Source organism: Rhagoletis pomonella, unplaced genomic scaffold (assembly GCF_013731165.1).
Source record: "Rhagoletis pomonella isolate Grant_MI unplaced genomic scaffold, Rhpom_1.0 Rhpom_scaffold_00010, whole genome shotgun sequence".
Classification (NCBI taxonomy): Eukaryota; Metazoa; Arthropoda; class Insecta; order Diptera; family Tephritidae; genus Rhagoletis; species Rhagoletis pomonella.
Window position 1 is genome coordinate 32329502 of NW_023458564.1, and position 21491 is coordinate 32350992.

The following is a 21491-nucleotide window of genomic DNA, read 5'->3' on the forward strand; positions in this document are numbered from 1 at the left end:
TATGTCATTGTTGGAGATACATAGTTGAAATATAGTTCAAAACCACAACTAACTGATATGATAAAAGCAACCCATAAGAAATGCATTAATTTCGGAACTTGCAATGCCATTGGAAGGTAACGGACGACTTTAAAACCACAATAATTTTTGCATATCCAAAAAAAATTATCTGAAGGTCAAAATTTGCATATAAAATCACTCATATTCTTTACAATTCCGCAGTTTTGGCTGGTAGTCTAGTTAGTTCATACTGATAGCACATTTTGCACTCTGAAAACGCAATTTATTTAATATCCGAACCATGGCGGACAAAAAGAATTTACTATTGCTCTTTGATCGTCCAAATGAGCCAGTTTTCATGGAGAAAGGTAGAAAAACTGTTTTTGATCTGCCGGAAAAATTCCTTACCGATCGATACAAAATTATTGGAAAAGAAGTGCAGAGTCGCTTTGGCGACAGTGCCGAGAAACGAATTCCTGTTCGAGAAATTTCCATACCCGATCTACGATTACCCATGGAATTGCCGAGACAAAGCCAATTTTCGCTTTGTATTCCAGCTCATCGGCGCATGGCTGGGCGCTTGGTTGATATATTCATGGGTATGCATACAATCGACGACTTGCAGAGCGTAGCTGTGTATGCGCGTGATCGACTCAATCCGTATCTTTTTAATTATGCTCTCAGTGTGGCGTTACTTCATCGTAAGGACACCAAAGTGATGGATTTACCTTCATTCGTTCAAAGTTTTCCCGACAAATTTGTTGACGGGCAGGTGTTTCGGCAGTTGCGCGAAGAGTCTACTATTGTACCCGAAGGTTCGCGAATGCCGATCACAATACCACAGGACTACACTGCCTCCGATCTGGAACCTGAGCACCGTTTATGGTACTTTCGCGAGGATTTAGGCGTCAACTTGCACCATTGGCACTGGCATTTGGTGTATCCATTCGAGGCGAGTGATCGTAGCATTGTGGATAAGGATCGTCGCGGTGAGCTCTTCTACTACATGCACCAGCAAATGATAGCGCGGTACAATGTGGAGCGGTTCTGCAACAATTTGGCTCGAGCCCACCCCTTTAATAATTTACGTGAATATATTAAGGAAGGTTACTTCCCTAAAATGGATTCATTAGTAGCTAGTCGCGGGTGGCCTCCACGTTTTGACTACACTCAGATGTCCGATGTGAGACGCGAACAAGACCAAATTAATTTAGACATTAGTGACTTGGAACGGTGGAGAGATCGAATTTATGAAGTTATCTCGCAAGGCTACGCAGTGGATGTAATGAGTTAAATTTTGACTTTCAATCCCATTTAGCCAATTCAATTTCTTTCATTTCAGGAAAGCGGTAACCATGTACCACTTAATATTGACGTGCTGGGTAATATAATTGAGTCGTCGATATTATCACCTAATCGGGAGTTATACGGCGATATCCACAACATGGGTCATGTTTTTATCGCTTATGCTCACGACCCCAATCATCGACACTTAGAGTCATTTGGTGTTATGGGCGATTTAGCCACGGCGATGCGCGATCCAGCCTTCTATAAGTGGCACGCTCACATCGATGATATTTTTCAAGACCATAAGACTCGTTTACAGCCATACACTCCTTCGCAACTAACATACGATGACATTTATGTAGAAGGTATTCAAGTAACCACTGAAGGTGGTAACCCAAATGTTCTACAAACCTTCTGGCAGCAATCCGATGTAGATCTTTCCCGTGGTATGGATTTCACGCCCCGCGGCAATGTATTTGCCCGCTTTACGCATCTACAACATATTCCTTTCACATATACTATCAACGTGAGAAATGACGGCGGTGTCAAACGTTTTGGTATGGTGCGTATATTTCTTGGACCCAAAAAGGATGAGGCAGGTCTAGATATGCTCTTCAAGGATCAACGCTTATTGATGATCGAACTGGATAAATTTGTCGTGGCATGTATGTATTTTTGTATATTTCTAAGAAAAATCTTTTTGAAAAATATTTCCCATATGTAGTGAATCCTGGTGAAAATACTATTCGTCGCCGCTCTACTGAGTCAAGTCTTACCATAACCTTTGACCGCACGTTCCGCGATCTGGATACAGATCGTCCGGCGACTAGAACTGATGAGGAATTGGAATTCAATTTTTGCGGTTGCGGTTGGCCAGAGCACATGCTGATACCGAAAGGTCTACCCGAGGGTTTTACTTGTGAGCTGTTTGTTATGGTGTCCAACTACGATCAGGACAGAGTGAGAAACCTTTATTTGCAAATATTAAATGTGTAAAGTTTTTACCTTGCTTATAATTTTCGCTTAGGTTGAACAGGAGCTGGTCGGAAGTTGTAGCGCTGCCGCCTCTTATTGTGGCGTGCGTGATCGACTTTATCCTGATCGCAGGGCCATGGGATTTCCATTCGATCGTCTGTCTGGTTCGGGAGCTGATCGCCTAAAAAATTTCCTTACACCGAATATGAGCATCGTTGATGTAATTGTACGACATGAAAACCGCACGGTCACTCGCGTCTAAACAGTTGTTTGACCGATGATGGTAATGACATCACCGTCGACGCCGAGAGCCGCTATCTAAATATATATACATGCATTCTTAAAAACTAAAGCTAATTTTCTTTTCCCGCTCTCTGCTGGAAAATGTTACGTTACTTGTAGCAATTAATGGTACGAGTATAGGGTCTTAAGGCCTCTTTTTTGAACAAATCAAGATTATTTAGTACTGGTAGCCTTGTAGTTGGGACACTCAAAAATTAATTGATTCAATGGGTTTGTAATTCTGCACGTAGAACCCTGAAGAGCTAAATTTCTACCTAATTCTGTTCAATAAAGAAATCAGAAAAGTCCCTTTTATATTTCGGCTTCGGAAATAAAGTTTGCCATTGGTAATGGAGTAAAGCCTAAATCTATCACTGATATTTGTCTTACATAAATTGTCGGCACTGATACGGCTGTGTAAAGGACGCTAAGAAATAGCTCCGTCTGAATTTGATAGAATCTGTCTGAGCCGTTTGATACCAAACAAGGTATCAGACAGGGCGATTCCCAGCGTGTTATTTATTTAATATGATGTTAGAGAAGATAATAAGAGCTGCAGAACCATTACATCAGCGATAGCAACATCTGTTCCACCTTCCCGAATTTAGATTGATGGGTCTGGTGGTGCATGAGGACTAAACGAAGTATCTCCTGTTATAAAAAAAAACGGTCAGCGCGTGCTATAACTTGGAAACAGTAGACGACTTCGTTTATTTGGAAATGAGCATTAACACCATCAGGCTTGCCAACAAGTGCTACTTGAACTGAGGCACAGAAGCATGGGAAATACTACATCGCAAAGAAGTGGCCTTTGTAGCGTTCGTGAGAAGGATTCTGAGAAAGATCTACCGGCCTTTGTGCGTTGGATTACATGGAACTTCAGTAAAACAGCTAGGCTGGTAAAAGTCCTTAAAAAAGACTAAACCGCTCCGCCGGATTCACTCAAGAGGAATGATGGTTCCTTGGCCGAGATAAGCAGTGAGACTTTCAGTTCTTCTGAATACTCATCTTCCTGGAAATCAGGGGATGGTTTGACATTCAAGAGAAAGTCCGAACCACCGTTTCAATAAAATAATAGAGGGCGCGTATGGAATATTCCATGCTTTCACTGGGAGACACAGTTGTTCATTGTGAGTAAGATAAGCTATTAAATATTTTGCCAGTTTCAAATCGTCTGCTCCAGATGGTATCCTAACTATCGCACTGCAGAGCTTTTGGTAGCGATCTTGAAAAATATTTTTGCTGCGTCGCTTGCACTTGCTTACATACCACATTCATGGAGACTAGGTGATGTCGTCTTTATCACTTAAGTTGGTAGATACGGTTTTGCTATTCCTAAAAACTTCAGATCCATTAGCATGATGCCCTTCATACTGAAATGTGTAGAGAGATTGGGTGAGTTGCGCATTCGCAGGAGGCGCTTATATCACATCCTCTGCCTATGCATCAACAAACATACCTATCAGGCTAGGAAGTTTTGTGGGACGGCTCTGCAAAATCTGGCAATGACAGCACTAAGAAAGAATACGATTTGGGCATTTGTGTAGACATTGAGAGTACTTTTGAGAACGCCACCTTCAATAGCAAGGCGCGGAGTAGATTCTGTACTGGTAATTTAGATTCGATCAATCCTCGCTCAGAGGGTCATTAGGATACACGCAGAGGGGGGTAAACATGTCAAGTGCGGAGTTCATTGGGACTATCCTTAATACTTGGTAACTCATTCCCTGCCGGTCGAGCATAACGGCTCTAATATCTACGCCCAGAGCAGATGATGTGGCTTGCCTCATCACAGGCCCTCCTCTGTCAGTTGTGTTGTGCTCTTCACTAGAAGGAAGAACGTTGAGTAGCCTTTTCAATCCTGCCCTATAGGACAAGTTATTAAAATTTCGACTGCAGTAAATTATTTAAGTGTAATCCTAGATAGTAAACTTTTCCAGAAGTCTCACTTTTAATAAAATACCTCCAAAACCTTAACAGCTTTATATACATGTACATTTTCGTAAAGCTTGCCGTTTGTCACCTAGAGGAATCGCAGAATGCTGTTCGGGAGCTCTCCCTACAACACCTTGGGTTGCTCTGGATGCACTGCTAAACCTACCGAGGCCATTCAGGCCAGCTGTAGGCTTAAACAAATAAATGCTGGGGTGATACAGAGTAGAGTAAGGGGTAAACTGCTAAAGGCAGAGATTTAGTACTCAATATCTTTTCAATGCCACAGGAGAGTATGCCACCGTTGCCTTTGCTGCAGACAATCTACAATGTTGAGTTACCTGGGGCTCAGTACGGTTTTAACCCAAATTGTGCGCCACATTGTAGAGTATTTAATAATGGCTTCAAAACTGACGTAGGGTCAGGATTTGAAGTCTATATCGAAAATAACTACGACAACCTTCACTTCTCTCTTGGGGAACATGCGTTGGTATTTCCAGCCGAGGTATTTACAGTCCACAAGGCTACATTGTGGAAAATAGGTGGAAAGGCAGGAGTTAACGTGTCAACAGCAGTTATGCCCAGCGTTCGCAGGGCTTCCAATACAAGCGCAGCATTTTTGCCTCAGTCAGCCAAGTCGCACTCAAGGCATTGGCCAGCTTACTAACTAGTAAGTAGTTGGTAATGCCAGTCTCGACTAAATTATATTGGAAAACACCACGAACTTTTTTTACTCTAGGTGCCAGATCACTCGGGAGTATCTGGTAATCAGACATTTGATCACTCGCATAGAGAAGGGTTTGCGATCAGTTATAGCTCTATCACCTTTGGCCATCGAAGCCACCGTCAAAAACTGGCTGAATATTTCGCTCAGAAACTTATGTTGCCTTCAATTTTAAAGCTTTCATTAAATAGATGGGACTGCAGACAAGCTGTGTGACTGTTGACTGATTACCTGACAGTGATAGGCATACACAGCAACCCAATTTGCCCTTCCTGTATGCGGCTTTTGGAGAGACGAACACCTGAGGTCTTCAACACTCAACAATCTGCTCCGATTACACCTATCCTTGAACAGGATTGCCGCATACGTCTAGGTTGAGCAAATTATTCTTCTTCTTATTTGGCACTACAACCGTTATTCCCTTTGGGCCGAGACTAAAAAGCATCTTCAGTTGCGGATTTGCGCCAGTTGTTCATCCCAAATGCGGACAGGTCCTTCTGCACTTGGCCCTTTCATTATGTTCGTGGGTGGATGTCAATATCATCCGCCAGCAACATAGTTATTTGGCTGTACATAAGTATATGGTGCCGCTGCATTTCAGATTGGCAGCTCTTAAATATAATGTTTTCCAGCATCGGATTGAAAAAGTCCCACGAGAGTGAGTCGCCTTGTCTTAGACGTCGTTTGGTCCTTCTCAATTTGTGCTCAATGCCACTCTATATAGCCGTATTACAGGCAGCTTCTCTTAGTGCTTTGAAGGGCAGCTTTAAAATCACCAAAGCCGTGCTGTGAAAATCTGGTCAATGGTGGACTTACCAGGTCTAAATCCATACTGATAAGGTCCAATCAGTTGGTCCGTGAAGGGCTTGAGTCTTTCACACTGTATCGTTGACAGGGCCTTGTACGCAGTTTCGTCTTTCTGCCTCGTTTCTTCCTTTTAAATATACGTATCTCCTCCCTTTTCATCTTTCGGTACCGTTCAACTGTCGCTCACGTATTTATTGGCTGCAGGCAGTGTTGCCAGAAGTGAGATTCATCTTTAAAATGAAGATATTTTTTATAAATAATCAGAAAAGTTTTCACACGAAGAGAATTACACAAAATAAAACTCTATACAAAAATTCTTCATAGCGAAGATATCTGGCGGCACTTGAAGATTTATATTTTTGGGTTAGTTGGCAACAAATATTTCGTTTTTGTCATCAATTTACTGCTGCACATGCGATTGATTATTGATTTTTACGAATATGTTTTTGACTTGATTTTGTCTTTCAAAATTCGCGCTCAAATTCAGATTTGTGCAGCTCAAACTCGGCGTTATGAATTTCCACAAGAGAAAAATTATGCATCGATATTTGTTAAAATAAAAAGTTAAGTAATTTTGGTTTGAAAATTTAAATTAACAAATTAAAGTTTCTATAATTAAATTTATTGAAAAATCATCATCATCCAAGAGCGAGGATAAATGCATAGATCGGGAGACAGTTTTTCTCAAATAAATTTGAAAGAAACAAAAATTCGTAATAAGCTGGAAACCACCAACTTAAGTGGTATTCTTTAAAGAAAGGATTATTTAAATTTTTTTAATAAAATGAGTTATGGTTTAGTATAACAAATGAATTTTTTTTTTATAAAATCTATTAAATCAAAAAATTCAAACAAATAATCTTCTACAGAAAAAAATATTTTTTCCATTTTTAGTAACCTTTTTATGTTTTTTGAAGATTTTATCATCACTTGGAAGATGTTTTATTCCTTTTTTTTTCTGGCAACACTGGCTGCAGGGTGGCTTTGTATGCTGCGTGTTTCTTTGCAGCAGCAACATGGCACTCATCTTCATACCTGCATCGCTCCTGCGTGCCGATATTACGGAGTTTATAATAGATGTATGAAACAAAAGGTTTTTGAAAAAGTTGTAATCCGTATTATCGGAGAGAGTTGCCACATATCTTAAAGATATTAATGCGTTTAATATGTATTCTAACAAAAATATCGGCTATGTATTGACAATCGGGCTTAATGGTTAAAAGTCTGAATGACTCCATGTCTAATAAAATCTTCATTAAAGCTATTGCTGGCTTTGTGTTGTACAGAACAACTTCTGCCAGGTCTGCTAGTAAAAAATAACTAAAAAATATTTATAAATAAAGGTGTCAAATTTAATAAACAATAAAGCCGTCGTCAAACTCTAATTTGTTTAGTACTTTGGGTAAAGAGCAATTGCCGAATATTATGAAATTGCGAGAATTGTGGTAATGCCGAATTTACGCTTCTCTGAAGCCAAATTTGCATTATGACATTCTTCCAGCAAGCGACCGATTTATGATCTACTTAATATCGGTGAATTATATTGCTTTCATTATCTATGGTATTGTATGTGTGTACATACGCACTTATGCATATTTGAAAATCGAAACAAATAATTTCGACACAAATTGTCTAAAGAAAAAGCAAAATAGAAGACATCATGTAAGAAAATCAATTCGAAAATGTATCAAGTGAAATACTCTATTTTTTATTACCCTTTCTAGTAAAATAAAATTGAAGTAAAAAATGCATATAAAGCCAAATATAGATAACAACAAAAGAATCAAGAGCGAATTTGCATAATCGATGGCATGCATTCCAGTGCTGTATGAAATTCCTCATGTCGGACTGAGAACAATTCAATTATCCCCATACTCAAATGATGTGGAATAAGTAAGAGCCGCACTTGCTTGCCAATTTCATGGTGCTTCTGTCACTTTAAAGGGATTAGAGATGTTCAATTTCGGTTTATACATTGGAAAACTCAATTTGTAGCCCCACACTGGCCACAATAAAGCAGAAAAGGCCAACCGAAATAATCGCCCGCACTTAAATGCTCAGAGGGTGGGTTAACGGTACGTTCGGAATTGAGTGCTCCACTGTAGATATATTAAAGCGCTAATAAATAAAGAGATTTTTAGATATTTCAATTTAAAAAATGATTGTTACTTATACGCTACCGTGTCCTCGACTGCTTGTATTCGAAAGGCAAAGTATAAAAATCGAGCTGTTATTATTTTTGCCATGTAACACTTAAATTGAAATTGCCTAATTTTACCCGACGAGAAAGTGTGTGTTGGTAATTTTTTTCCATATCTTGTTGGGGGTATTAAGAAGTGTCAAATTCCAAAGTGGTTATATCGATGTGTGTTGAAAAAGTGTATTAAATATGTTGAAGAGCTTGACAAGTTAAATTCCGAAAAGGATTAGTTATTGTTGGACGTGTTGATTGACAGTGCGGCCACTACAGTATTGGTTGTCTGGTTCATTATAAGGCTTAAATAGCATTTAGCTTGCTTGTCCGGCTGCGATTGACGTTTTATTTTGGAAAAGGTCGACTGTTAAATAGATAATTTAAAACAAGAAAAGAGGGCGCTGTCTTCGGCTATGCCTTAACTTCAACCTATTGCTGCATTTTAATTCAGTTGTTTGGAAGCTATGCATTATAATAAATCGATTTTTACCATGTAACTTTTGTTTATAATAAGCAAATAATTTATAATAATAAATACTTTAATGGAGACGTTATATACACTGAAAAAAAAATTCAACCCGTAAATTGGTTAGTATTACCAAATTGAAATTTCAAAAAGAATTAATGGGATTTTTGTTTAATATTACAATGCCATGGTTGATATTTTCAACAATGATTTGGTTATATTAACCACACTTTTATTTACGTACTCAAATTTTTGGTTGCACATTTTTACGACTGATGCGCTTATGTTCTGCGCTTCACAGATAATAAAAATAATTGATTGGAGCTTACACATATGTTAGTGTTTGGCCGGAGGTTTGCTCCGATTTGTGGCGTGCACCTTGATGTTGTCACACAAAGCGGAGGGACCTCCTACAGTTTTACGCCGACTCCGAACGGCGATTGTATTTCATGGCGGAAATGCACTCGGAGGTTTTCCATTGCCTGCCGAGGGACGCCCGCTGTTAAGAAAAAACCTTTTTTTTTTAATATTTACGTGTTGCTTTGACCAGGGCTTGAACGCAGGTGCTGCGGAGTGAAAGCGCGCACTGCTTACCACTACACCACCGACACACTTCACAGATGCTTTTCCATAATTAGGAGATAAAACCGTGTGTATTTACCATGAAAAAATCAAACAATGACTTGTTTGGAAAAACCCATTGTGATTTTAGCTCAGTGCAATAAAAATTCATATCCGAACAAGATATAGTATACCTTATAAAGCACCGATCTTAATGATTTTCACTTGTTTGAATAGGTAGAGAGATCACAAAATTTCATGATTTTTTTGTTGAAAATAGTGATGCTTTTGTGTAGCTTAATAATGTTGAATTCGAAACTATTTTTACGTTATTGCCCATAGTTTCTTCCCACGAACCGTTCAAAGTTAAACCACTTTTATGTTGCTTTGCCACTTTTCCAGAAAATGGTTCGCTTGTTTACGCATATTTCTTAAGCAATCTGAAGAATAGAGCTTCTGAATCAATAAAAAAATCTTACATTTTAATTAGTTAATAGTAAGTTCAAAAAACAGTTATACTTTAAAGGAGCTAAAATTTCCCTTTTTTAATTTAAAGGAAAGCAGTTTTACCCACCGTGATACATAATTTTTATTCTATCTTAAAATAAAGTATAGAGCTTATACTTACCAGTTTTGTATAACATAGCTTGCACACTTTTGCTCCTTTTTTATTTACGAGGAACTTTTATTATACGATGTTTCCACAATTCGTAATTCGCTCTCTAAGTAATTCGTGATTTACCCTGTTTCCACAACACAAATTAGTAATTCGTTTGGCAGCTCTACTTCTTGTTATTGTTCTTCGCTATTTATTATTATTTTTGTGTACTGCAAATATCGAAGATTGAGCTAAAATTTAAGTTATCATCAACAATTTTTATTTATTATTCTATAACTAGAAAAAGTGCCAGCAAATAGGTCCAGGCCGGTGAAAACTTCGATATATTTCCGATAAATGTTAGAGAAGGAACCAATTCGTTCCTCATTCGCATGGTAATTCGATATGAATTACCTACCAATGAGGTAATTCGCTCTCAAAATTTTGTATGGCGAATTACGTAATTCGGAAAATAACTGGCCAGGCGAATGACGAATGGGAGAGCGAATTACAAATGAGAGCGCGAATTACGAATCGTATTAGCTTTTTATGGCGTTTAAATGTATTTTTGAGGTTAGATCTGTATGGGAGGTATGCGTTAGTCACCAATTATGCCCATTTATGGGTGTTCATATTAATATTGTTATAAACATATGACGAAAATTTCGGAGTCATATATTCGGTCCGCTTTTTGTGGCATTTTTAAAGTGATTTTGATGATGGCTTTGCAAAAGACATTGACTTTACGTACCTCATTACATATACCCACAAGGGGGTGTCCACGTTAATACCCAACAAGCATTTCAGTAAATGTTTTTAAAAATAACTTTAAGTAAGTTTGCTATAATAAGCGTTAAATAAGCGTATTTAATATTAAGTTTATTTAAAGTTTTTTCAAATAAACCTTTAATAAGTGTTGAGAGCGAATGTTTATAAATGATTTAAACTTAAAAATGAAATGCAAATGACAACGACATGAGCTGTAAATATAACATTTTTTCAATTGTTAGTGACATGTTTACTTTCTTTAAAATATATTTTAATTATAATTATTAAAAGAAAAAGTAAATAGATAGAAATGTCGCGTTTAAAACGTGAAAAAGACAGTGTAAAGATATCTGTGTTCGTATGGAAAAGTAGCTTATGTCGAAAGGTTGGCTTTAGTATAATGCGGCAATCCCTTTATTTTTTAAACGGCAAGGAATTTTTTGATGAGACTTAATAAGAATATTGCCTTGCTAGTATCGGAACTATTTCTTCCACGTTTATTTGCCAAAAGTTGTTCAACGTCTTAGCGCCAGTGAGTCATTCGCAATCGTATTCTGCGAATGCCGATTTATACTAAAGCCAGCCTTTCGACATAAGCTACTTTTCCATATGAACACAGATATTATAAATTTGCTTATGAGTAGTGAAGTCTGCGGAGAAAAAATTGAACATAACATTCAATCCGATCCAGGGCCCGCTTTGCCAATCGGTGGAACATTGGAGCCTTCATATGATGAGTTATCCTTATCCGAAGAAAATGTTTTGCCCACGTTCAATGAAGAATTAGCCGCTTGGCTTGTTAAGTACAATATAAGTCACGCTGCAGGGAATGAGTTGCTTACAATGTTGCAGCGAAAAATTGAGCATTTACCTTTGGATGTTAGGACATTGAAACGCACACCGAAAGATCCTCCAACAGTAAAAATGGCGGATGGAGAATATGCGCACTATGGACTAAAAGGCAGCCTAACAGATTTCATGCGTATACATAAGCCGGAATTATTGATGTTGGAATTAAACTTTAACACTGACGGTCTTCCGATTTGAAAAAGCTCACAGAGAAGCGTGTGGCCAATTTTGGTCAATGTTACTGGTACAGAAGAGGTTTTTGTCGTTGGTATATTTTTTGGAAAGTCTCATCCAACAAATGTTGATAGATATTTGAGCGAATTTGTCGAAGAACTCAACGAGTTATTACAAAATGACTTTGTTTACGAAGGCAAATCTTATAATGCAACTTGCCGAGCATTTATTTGTGATGCTCCAGCCAGAGCGATGTTACTAGGTGTCAAAGGACATACTGGGTATAGCTCTTGCACAAAGTGTTTTCAAAAAGGGAAAAGAAAAGATTTTAGATTAGTATTTCCTTATCAAAGTAATACAAATCGAGGAGATTGTGACTTTCGACAGAGAAGTGATAAAGAACATCATAACGTAAGAACTATGACAGAACTCATTCATAAACATTTCCTTTGGACTAAATGCATGTCGTTTGTTTAGGCGTTATGAAAGTCTTATTGAAGTCATGGATTAAGAAAAAAAAAATCAAACGTATTCTTTGGATTCAAATAAAATTAGATCGCTCAATTTAGAATTTTTAAATGTAAGACGTTGCATTCCTCGTGAGTTTTGCCGCAAACCGCGAGATTTTACTGAATTGGATCGATTTAAAGCGAGTGAATTTCGCCAATTTATGTTGTATACTGGACCTGTCGTTTTAAGGGGCATTCTAAATGATGAAAGATATGCCCGTTTAAGCCTCGGTGTTCGCATTTTGCTATGTAAAATTGATTGTAAAAGGAACAATAATTGTGCCACTGAGCTTTTAATCGAGTTTGCGAAGAGAGTTCAGAGTTTATATAGTGAAAATTTATTAACCTAAAATTTTCATTGCTTAACACATCTGGCGGATGATTCATTACAGTTCGGTTCCCTTGAGACAATTAGCGCTTTTAAATTTGAGAATAAACTTGGAAAAATAAAATCACTTGTAAAAAAAAGAATAACGTAACTTCTCAGTTGTACAACAGAATTGTGGAGCAAAGCATAAATTCCAACCGAGCAAACATTAAAAACAGTGTCAAGAAAAAATATATAAAAAATAAGAACTTCTACTTATCTGAAAGGGCACCTGACAATTTTTATCTTGTTGACAAGAGAATTTTCAAAGTCATTTCATTCTGTCCACACTGCTGAAGAAGTCTTATATGGTGTTCGTGTTCAAGGCTTAGAAAATTTGTTTGATAATCCCCTGCCGTCTTCCTTTTTTAATATCTATTGCACAAGAGAGCTGAAGTACCACAACTCCATTGAAGTGTGTAAAATTCCGGATATAACTGCAAAGATTGTAGCATTGTCAAATATTGAGCAAAATTTGTACAGCTTTATTCCTCTTATCTCAGACCATGTCACATTCTAATTTTAAATACATTCATGCAACACCAACATTGCAGACTCGTAGTTCAGAGGAACTGCAAGAGACTCAAACGTTTGTTGTACTGCAGCCGAGCCCAGACGTTAATAGTGGAGAATCTTCTTTAGCAAGCGCAAATTCATCAAGTAAGTATTTAGTTTAGTTACTAATGAAATTTATTTTATTATTTTTTTAATCAACTATTAAAGTTTTTTTTTGTTTTCATAGCCTCATTCACGATGCATACGCACAGGCAGTAGTGAAAGTTGAAGAAAAAAACAAGTAAGAGCAGCGCTGTCTTCGGCTATGCCGAAGGCTTCATACCTTTCATGAACATCTGCAAATTTTACTTTGACAGATTACTGCTTTTGAATACATCTGCATACATCGATAGAGGAGTTACATACTTATATAAAAAATCGCATCTAAACAATCAGAGGTATGGAAGATATACTTTATATGGCACCAATCTAAGTGATTTTCACTGCTATGTGATCGGTATGTAAACCGGTAACACAATTTATTGGGTTTAGTTTCCTACATAAAGGAGATATATGGCAAAAACTGGTATCTGAACAATCAGTGCTATAGGAGATAAAGCTTATACAGCATAGATTTTGATGATTTTCTCAGTAGACTTTGTATTATTATTTATAAAATATCTTACGAAATTTATCGGTTTTAGCTATTCAAATAAAGGAGTTTTAGCTTTTCAAATAAAGGAGTTTTACCGTAAAATCCCATATCTGAACAATCAGATGTATGGAAGATATATGTTGTAGTCATCCGATCCTTGTTATTTTCACTGTAAGTATTCTGTAAATAATGAGTGAAAGTGGTGCGAAATTTCATGTTCCTAGCTGCATAAATGGAGGAGTTATGATAAAAGACCTCATATCTGAACAATCAGTTGTATGGGGTCTGCAGGTTATAGTGACCCGACCTTTGTTATTTTCACTGTAAGTCTTCTGTTGATAACTATTGAAAACAGTGCGGAATTTCATGTTCCTAGCGATATAAATGGAGGAGTTATAACGAAAAATTTTATATCTGAACAATCAGTTGTATGGGGTCTATAGGTTATAGTGACCCGATCTTTGTAATTTTCACTGTAAGTATTCTGTTGATAATGGGTGCAAGTACTGCAAAATTTCATGTTCGTAGCTGCATAAATGGAGAAGTTACAACGAAAAATCCCATATCTGAACAATCAGTTGTATGGGAGCTATAGGTTATAGTGACCCGATCTTTGTAATTTTCACTGTAAGCATTCTGTTGATAATGGGTGCAAGTGCTGCGAAATTTCATGTTCGTAGCTGCGTAAATGGAGAAGTTATAACGAAAAATCTCATATCTGAACAATCAGTTGTATGGGAGCTATATGTTATAGTGGTCCGATTCTTCCGGTTCCGACAAATGATTAATACATTATAAAAATACACGCACCTACCAAATTTGATCCGGATATCTCGAAAACTGAGAGACTAGATTGCATACAAACAGACAGACAGACGGACAGACGGACAGACGGACATGGATAAATCAACTCAGCTCGACGTTCTGATCATATAAGTATACATTTTGATGGGTCTATCTCTTTTTGTTCTGGTACTTACAAACATCGGACCAAAGTTATAATACCATTTCATGCTCATGAAAGGTATAATAAAGCTGTACTACTACGCATACTGGAAGAGATTACAGCGCTTCGCAGGGAAGTAGGTGAACTGAAAAAAACTATGCCAATGGGTTATCCTATTATTTTGCCGAAAGAACCTTTTAGCAGTTTGGAAAATGTTCTTTTGTTCGAAAAACAAATCCAACCAGATGAAGAGAAGTTTCGACAACTGGTGCGTAAATATAAAATATATGTATTAGTAAAATAGTTATACAAATGTATTATTGATAATAATAGATTTGTAACCTTGCTATGTACTTTAGAAATCGGATTTCAAGGCTGCATCCTCTTCGAAGGCGAAGCCATTTGTAAAGCAAGCGTGGGGAAAAATAATGACAGATGCGGTGGCTGAAAAAATGTCATGGAGAGGAACCGACGATGCCTTAGCTATACGTCGTAAGTATATAAACTAACTTAATAACAACGCAACTAAGCAATTTAATAAGCTTATTAAGCTAGCTAGAGGAAACAGATTCCTGACAGATTCTTATTTACTTTTACTTTCAATTCAAAATTATTTTCAGAAACCTTCATACATGAGAATGGCGGTGATGAAGCGGAATATATAGCTGCATCGAAGTCGTTTTTCCAATTTGCCAATAATCGCATGAAATTAAAAGCTGCTGCACGCAACAAGATATAATAATTAACTTTTTATGCTTAATGTTGTGTGTAATCATGAATTTATGTCTTTAATTTACGGTGTAAATAGGGACTACATATTTTAGCAAGTGTTGGCTATTTTCTTTGTTTAAAAAAATGTTTATAATTGTTTTATGAAAATATGGGTTACTATCTAAAAAACATGCAAATCAAATTGCAAAGCTTTGTACAACATTTATAACATTTATTTATCACTTTTCATGAAGACCCCTAGAATATTTCGATGTTACTACATACATACATATGTTACATAAAGGGTTCTACAATAAGGGCGGGTAGATGTTATACAATCTATGTATGAGTTATTAGTGAAATATCGTTTTAATAAAGGATTATAAAAACGTGTATTAAAAACTTTCTTTTCAATAGTTATATTAGGTTTATATTCGTGCGCTTATAAAAAGCTTTCTTTTGAAAATTTTTAATAATTTTATATTCATACGCTTATAGATAGTTTTTTTTAATACTTATTATAAGTTTATATTAATATGCTTATGCAAAGCTTTCTTTTGATCCCTTGTTATAAGTTTATTTATACCCTTATAAAAAGCTTTATTTTTAACCTTTGTTATAAGTTTATATTTCTACGCTTATAACCAATGTTCCTTTTCGATTATATTACGCTTACTTTCAAGCGTTTTATCAACGTTTTGTAAGCTTAATATTTATAATTGAAAACTTCGAAAAACTTTCTTTAAGTTTATATTGCTTGTTGGGTAGCCTCGAAAAATTACGAGTTATACACAGTTTAAGACTAAATGTTTAAGGGAACCCTCATTAAGAGCGGTGTTCTTGGGAAACGTTTTCCTTTAACGTTCTAGTATACCAATCTTATAGATTTTGGAACAAGAAACACGATCCCACTGTTTGGAAACCGGAAAAGGTAATACCATCTATTTAAAAAACTTATTATTTATTTAAATCGTTTATGTTTTTTTTTTGCATCTCTGTATCCTTGCCACGAATTTATATAACTCGAACGACAAGTAAGTTCAGATCACTGATTTGAGCCCTGGATTTTTTTTAATTGTGAAATTAAACGAAAGAAAACTTCAGACAAAATTTCGAAGTTTGTGTTGTCAGCAACTCCCAATTCCGCCCGAATCCATTTTTATTTTCGCAGGAATTTTAGAAGATCCCTGATTTCCACGTATCTAAGGCCCTCCAAGTTATTGAAGAATAGTCTACCCAGAGTGGAAAGTTTTCGTGTGGTTAGGGCAGGGAACTGGCACAAAATGTGCAGAATATTTCCCCCTCCTCTTCATCTTCACACCTTCTAAGGATGGATTTTTAAAAAATTTTCAGATTTTTATGAGATTTTATATCCCGAGGTTATTTGAGTGGCTGAACCTTTGAATGTCAAATTTTATTCCTTGTCCAATAACTCTTAGAGCTGTAGTTTGTGCGAATTCGGCAGCCTGCCGTGCAGAATTTTTCGGTTTAATAAAGTTCGTTATTTTTATGGAATACATTCGGAACGTAACACTTTTTGTTTAGTTGATTCAATTCCATTGAAAATACACTTATTTTTCCAAATAGGTAAATTAATTTTGTCTTAAAATTTGGATCAGTAAATGATACCCTTTCGAAAGCTTCGAAATCTTAAAATTCAAATCAAAGGTATACGTGTTTTGTTGCAGATGTTTGTTTTGGGGGGTTGAAACCTCAAACCCCTACCTGCGTTCACCCCTGGCAAGATAATATTATTTTCATAGGGGTTCTTAAGAGGAAAACGTGACGAAACTGGGAAAACGTAAAAACCGTAAACGACTTGACCTAGAAAAACGGAAAATATGGGTACTTTGGTTTGGTCTGAACTTTCCGAAAATGCTTAATTTTTTCATGGGTGCAAAATCGTGTCGGGCGGAGTAATAATAGATTGGTGCTTACACAATACGTTTATGTTTGGGCGAGCTTCTCGTCCTAAGGGAAGGGACCTACAGTTTTACGCCGTCTCCGAACAGCGATTGTATTTTTATGAGAAGCTGTTTTTCATGCTATTTCATCGTTTTGTTTGAAACTCTTTTCTTGGAAGTGCCTTTTCAAGCTCTAAATGACCATCGAAATTCGAAAGATAGAGTAGCCCCGATTTGATTTTGAGTTTAAGGACGAAAAACTAGGATTTTTTGTAAAAAATAGCTTTTTCTTCTAACATTAACCTCAATGCGGGACGTCTTAACATTATCAGGTTGAGCTGAAACTTTGCCAACCCCATTTTCTAGCATGTTGGCACATTTTAGGGGAATGCCTCGACGGGAGATCCAAAACTGATTTCTTGAGCCACACCACTATAGGTAGTCGTTTTTCGTACTTACAAAAGTAAATTTTTTGTCCTTAGATTTGATAAACAAAACTTCGAACCAAACAACGGTGTCTTCTGTTTTTGTAAAAAACGAACGACAACTGCTTAGCAGGTGGTTAAAGTCGTTGTCTGTGACTGGAATATTGGAAATCATTTTGCGTTCTGTTGTTCAGCTATTTTCGAACAACCATATTTAAGTTAATAATTATCTAAAAAATTACCTAAGATATAGGAAATAAACAGCAAAGTAATTACTTTTAAGATCTATACCTGTTTTTTGAATGAATTTATTTTGGAGTGAAAAATACATACTTCCGATATACTATTTAATTATTATTTTTTTCTTAAAAAGGATATTTGAATATGCTTTTAAAATATTTCTCTTTTCGCTTTTCAGCAGACAAATTAGGAAATTCAGAGCATTTTTTTTAAATTTGCCACTTCATAATTGCATTCGTAACTAGATGGCATTTTTTCTTCAACATGAATATTAAAAAAAAAAACTGCATTCAAACTTTTTCAATAAAACCACAAAGTAAAAAGTGACCCCTTATAACCAATCGGTCGTCAAGGGTTGGGTTTTTTTTTGCAAAAATGTGGGGAAATCGAATTCTAGTCAATAAAATAATTATGTTTTGTTAAATAATCTACTTGTTTGGCCAGAACTAGTTTTGGTCACGAAAATGGGCAACATTACCCATAGTGCACACTAGTGCGGATGCATAGCAAGAAAGTTGACATCTCGCAGGACACCGCCATGTTAAAATTACCAGTCGCTAACATTAAAAAAGAATAGCATGGTAGCATTCTAGTCCGAAACTAGTAGTTTTCCTTGTACATACATATGTATGTATGAAGAAAATACAGAGTTGGCGACTAAAAAAAACTATTTTTCTATTCGTTGATTTTTTATTACACACCATATCTTATTCGATGTTTTCATGTCTTTTGACATTCCTTTTTAAAGCTGTGCTACTTTTTCATGTTTCGAAAACAGCCAGCGCTACTTTTATGTTCTAAATTTGTGTGTGTATGTGCGCAAGATTAGATATACAGTGCCGGCCACTGGAATAGCGCCCACTTTTGATAATCAGTATTGATTCTCTTTTGTTTAAACGTTTTTGTTCATACATTTTTTATAAACAGATAGCATATTCTATAACAAAATTCTACAAAATTTTCATTTAAATTCCAAACTTATTTAACTTTTTTGCGTAAGCAGTTTAGTAGTCCATTCAATTTTATATAATAAAGTGAATATTTCACGGAGCTAAAAACTACCCTTGATTTTTGAGATTTTTTTTTTACCCAGGGTGTTTTGCAATTTCTTTCATTTACGTAAAAATTTATTTAAAAAAGTTGGAAACTTTGATGAACGTTTTTTGAATTATTTAAAATTTTGTACGTATGTACATACATATGTATGTAAATTTGATAATTAGTTTTTGTTATATAATATGCTGTGTATATTTTTTATAAAATACTAATGAATATTAAATAAGCAAAAGGAAAACTGTAAACTTGCCAGCACTGTATGCATGTATGTAATTCAAATAAATGAACAGTCTTTATTGCCCTTTTCACCGAATTTATTTAATCTATTTATCGGCTTAGTACTTGATATATAGCCACAGAGATATTTTTATTGCAAACACTTGTCAGTACACAGACAGCAGTGACTTTTCTACAAGCGAATGTAATCACCCCGGTTGCATTGAACAGCATTGGCAGCCTCCCTGAAGTATTTAGCTTTTTGATGTGTCCTATCTCCTTGAATTGAATGCGTGCACACTTCTATGTATGTACATATGTATACTAAACCCATTATTATATATGTATGTATGCTTATATGTATAAAAAGTGACTACTCTTTTATTGTGGAAGTGATGCTTCTAATATCAAACGAATTGTAGGTTGTACTATACATACACCCATACACAAGTATGTATGTATGTGCAATGCATATGGTGCATATGTATTCCACAAACAATGAGAAAGAATAGCTTGAATTCTTAAAAGAGTGGCTGCGAAACGAAATTAATTGCAGATTAGTTATTTGTTAAGTGCCCTCTAAGTATACACACATATGAACATATGTATGTATGTAAGTATATGTACATATATACCTTTATATTACGGATTCGACAAAAATGTTAAAACCAATTTAATATTATCAGATGAAAAACATAACAATCATTGAGTAATAGAACTTGCTATGCCGGAAGCAGTCTCCTATTGCACAGTTGGACGTCCCCATATAAGCCGAGGCCAAAATTAGATAGTAATCGTTATCAAATTTCGCTCAAATGTCGCTTATGTTGTATTTTGCACTTAGAAATTAATAAATGTGTAAAATGGTAAAGGTCGTTGCACTGCCACGTCCACAAAATTATATGCTGGTTTTAGCCAGAGAAGCATAAAACCGAAATAAAGAAAACCATACCCACAAGCAGTGTTGCCACTTTGGTACTTTTATTTTTTACCTCCCTTTTATTAGCTCGTTATGTAACTATGTAATATTGATGCGCCTAAAAGATACAGTGATTTCTATTCTCAAGTTTCATACCTGATGACAGTACGAATGGAAATTATAATAGCGAGGTTTTAGTTTTTTAAACTATAATTTTGTTGCACTTTTTCTATTTAGCTCCGAAAATTGGGTTTTAGCTCCTAGCTCTTTCTTTAGCTCTTTTCAAATTTTCTAGCACTTTTTTAGCTCCAGAAAGTTTGAGTTGTATTTGGTATACATATATAAGCCAAAACGTAAGCGTTGATAAAATGGAAATTTCGAGATGCAGTGTATCCACCATAATTCAATAATTCAAAAATTAATTAGAAGCAAATCCTTTTTCTGATAGCGCGGATTTTGTTTTACCTTATTAATTTTACCTTTAAGAAGAGCTGGAAGTAAAACATTCCAGAAAAATTTTGCGAAAATATTCAATTCAATTACTGAAATTACAGACTTTAACAGTTTGTAAAGTGATTTTAGTTCACTTATAAACTTATAAACAACCTTACGTTAATAAATGCTCCACCTCAACAAAAATATGTAGCTCTTCATTTTAGCTACTATTAGTATTATTTAGCTCTTTTTATCTCTTCTTTTCAACCGTTTTAGCTCCAAACGAAATGTTTCTGTGGCAATACTGCCCTCAAGTCGTTCATGCAGAATGTGCATAATGACGTCCGCTGTGTGGTGCGATCTTTTTTTGTTTATATATACAAAGAGAACGCCTCGAAAGTCTAACCGCCGTAGAGTGGAGCTTCAATCCGAACTAAAACTCCTTGTCTGTCCGCTGTACCGTACACCGGGAATGGCCGCAATGGCCGAAGTCCTCATGGTTAAAGAACGGCAACTAGGATCTGAAGCAGCCATGGCCAGTTAGTAGTTGGGTAATATTGAAGTCTACCTCACCGCTCTATGCCCTACTAATTAGGTATGAGCTGATGTGTCCATCAGCCACTTAGTGCGCCGTCTTGCGATCGTTCGTGTGTTCAGCGCTGTGAACAGCCAGGAACAGTGAATGAGGCTTCTATCGTCAGTAAATAAATAACGTGCAGACCAGCCGCCACAAGGGCTGCATCTTCCGACACTATCTGATAACCTTAATGCACAGAGTCTGTAGATCGACTTGATGCCTCGGCTGTATGAAGCTAGTTACTTGGAGTGCATCTACCCAGATCTCGGACCCGTAGAGGATCGCGGATTTCAGCACACGAGCCGGTAGTTGCCTGCACTTTCGTTTTGGTCCCCTCGCGTGTACCATTATCCTCGTGAGCGCGCAGTTTGCTTTTGCAGGTTTCTCGCAAATGTAATGCATATGCTCCTTGAATTTTA

General features: G+C 36.3%; 1 protein-coding gene across 1 annotated transcript; it reads left to right on the plus strand.

The window, feature by feature from the left end:
- The first annotated feature begins 242 nt into the window (after window positions 1–242).
- Window positions 243–2591, plus strand: LOC118746248 (phenoloxidase 2-like). The gene is made up of 4 exons (XM_036480079.1): window positions 243–1282; window positions 1343–1952; window positions 2012–2247; window positions 2315–2591. The coding sequence occupies exons 1-4, from the start codon at window positions 302–304 to the stop codon at window positions 2522–2524; spliced, it is 2037 nt and encodes a 678-aa protein (XP_036335972.1). The 5' UTR covers window positions 243–301; the 3' UTR covers window positions 2525–2591.
- The last annotated feature ends 18900 nt before the right edge of the window (window positions 2592–21491 follow it).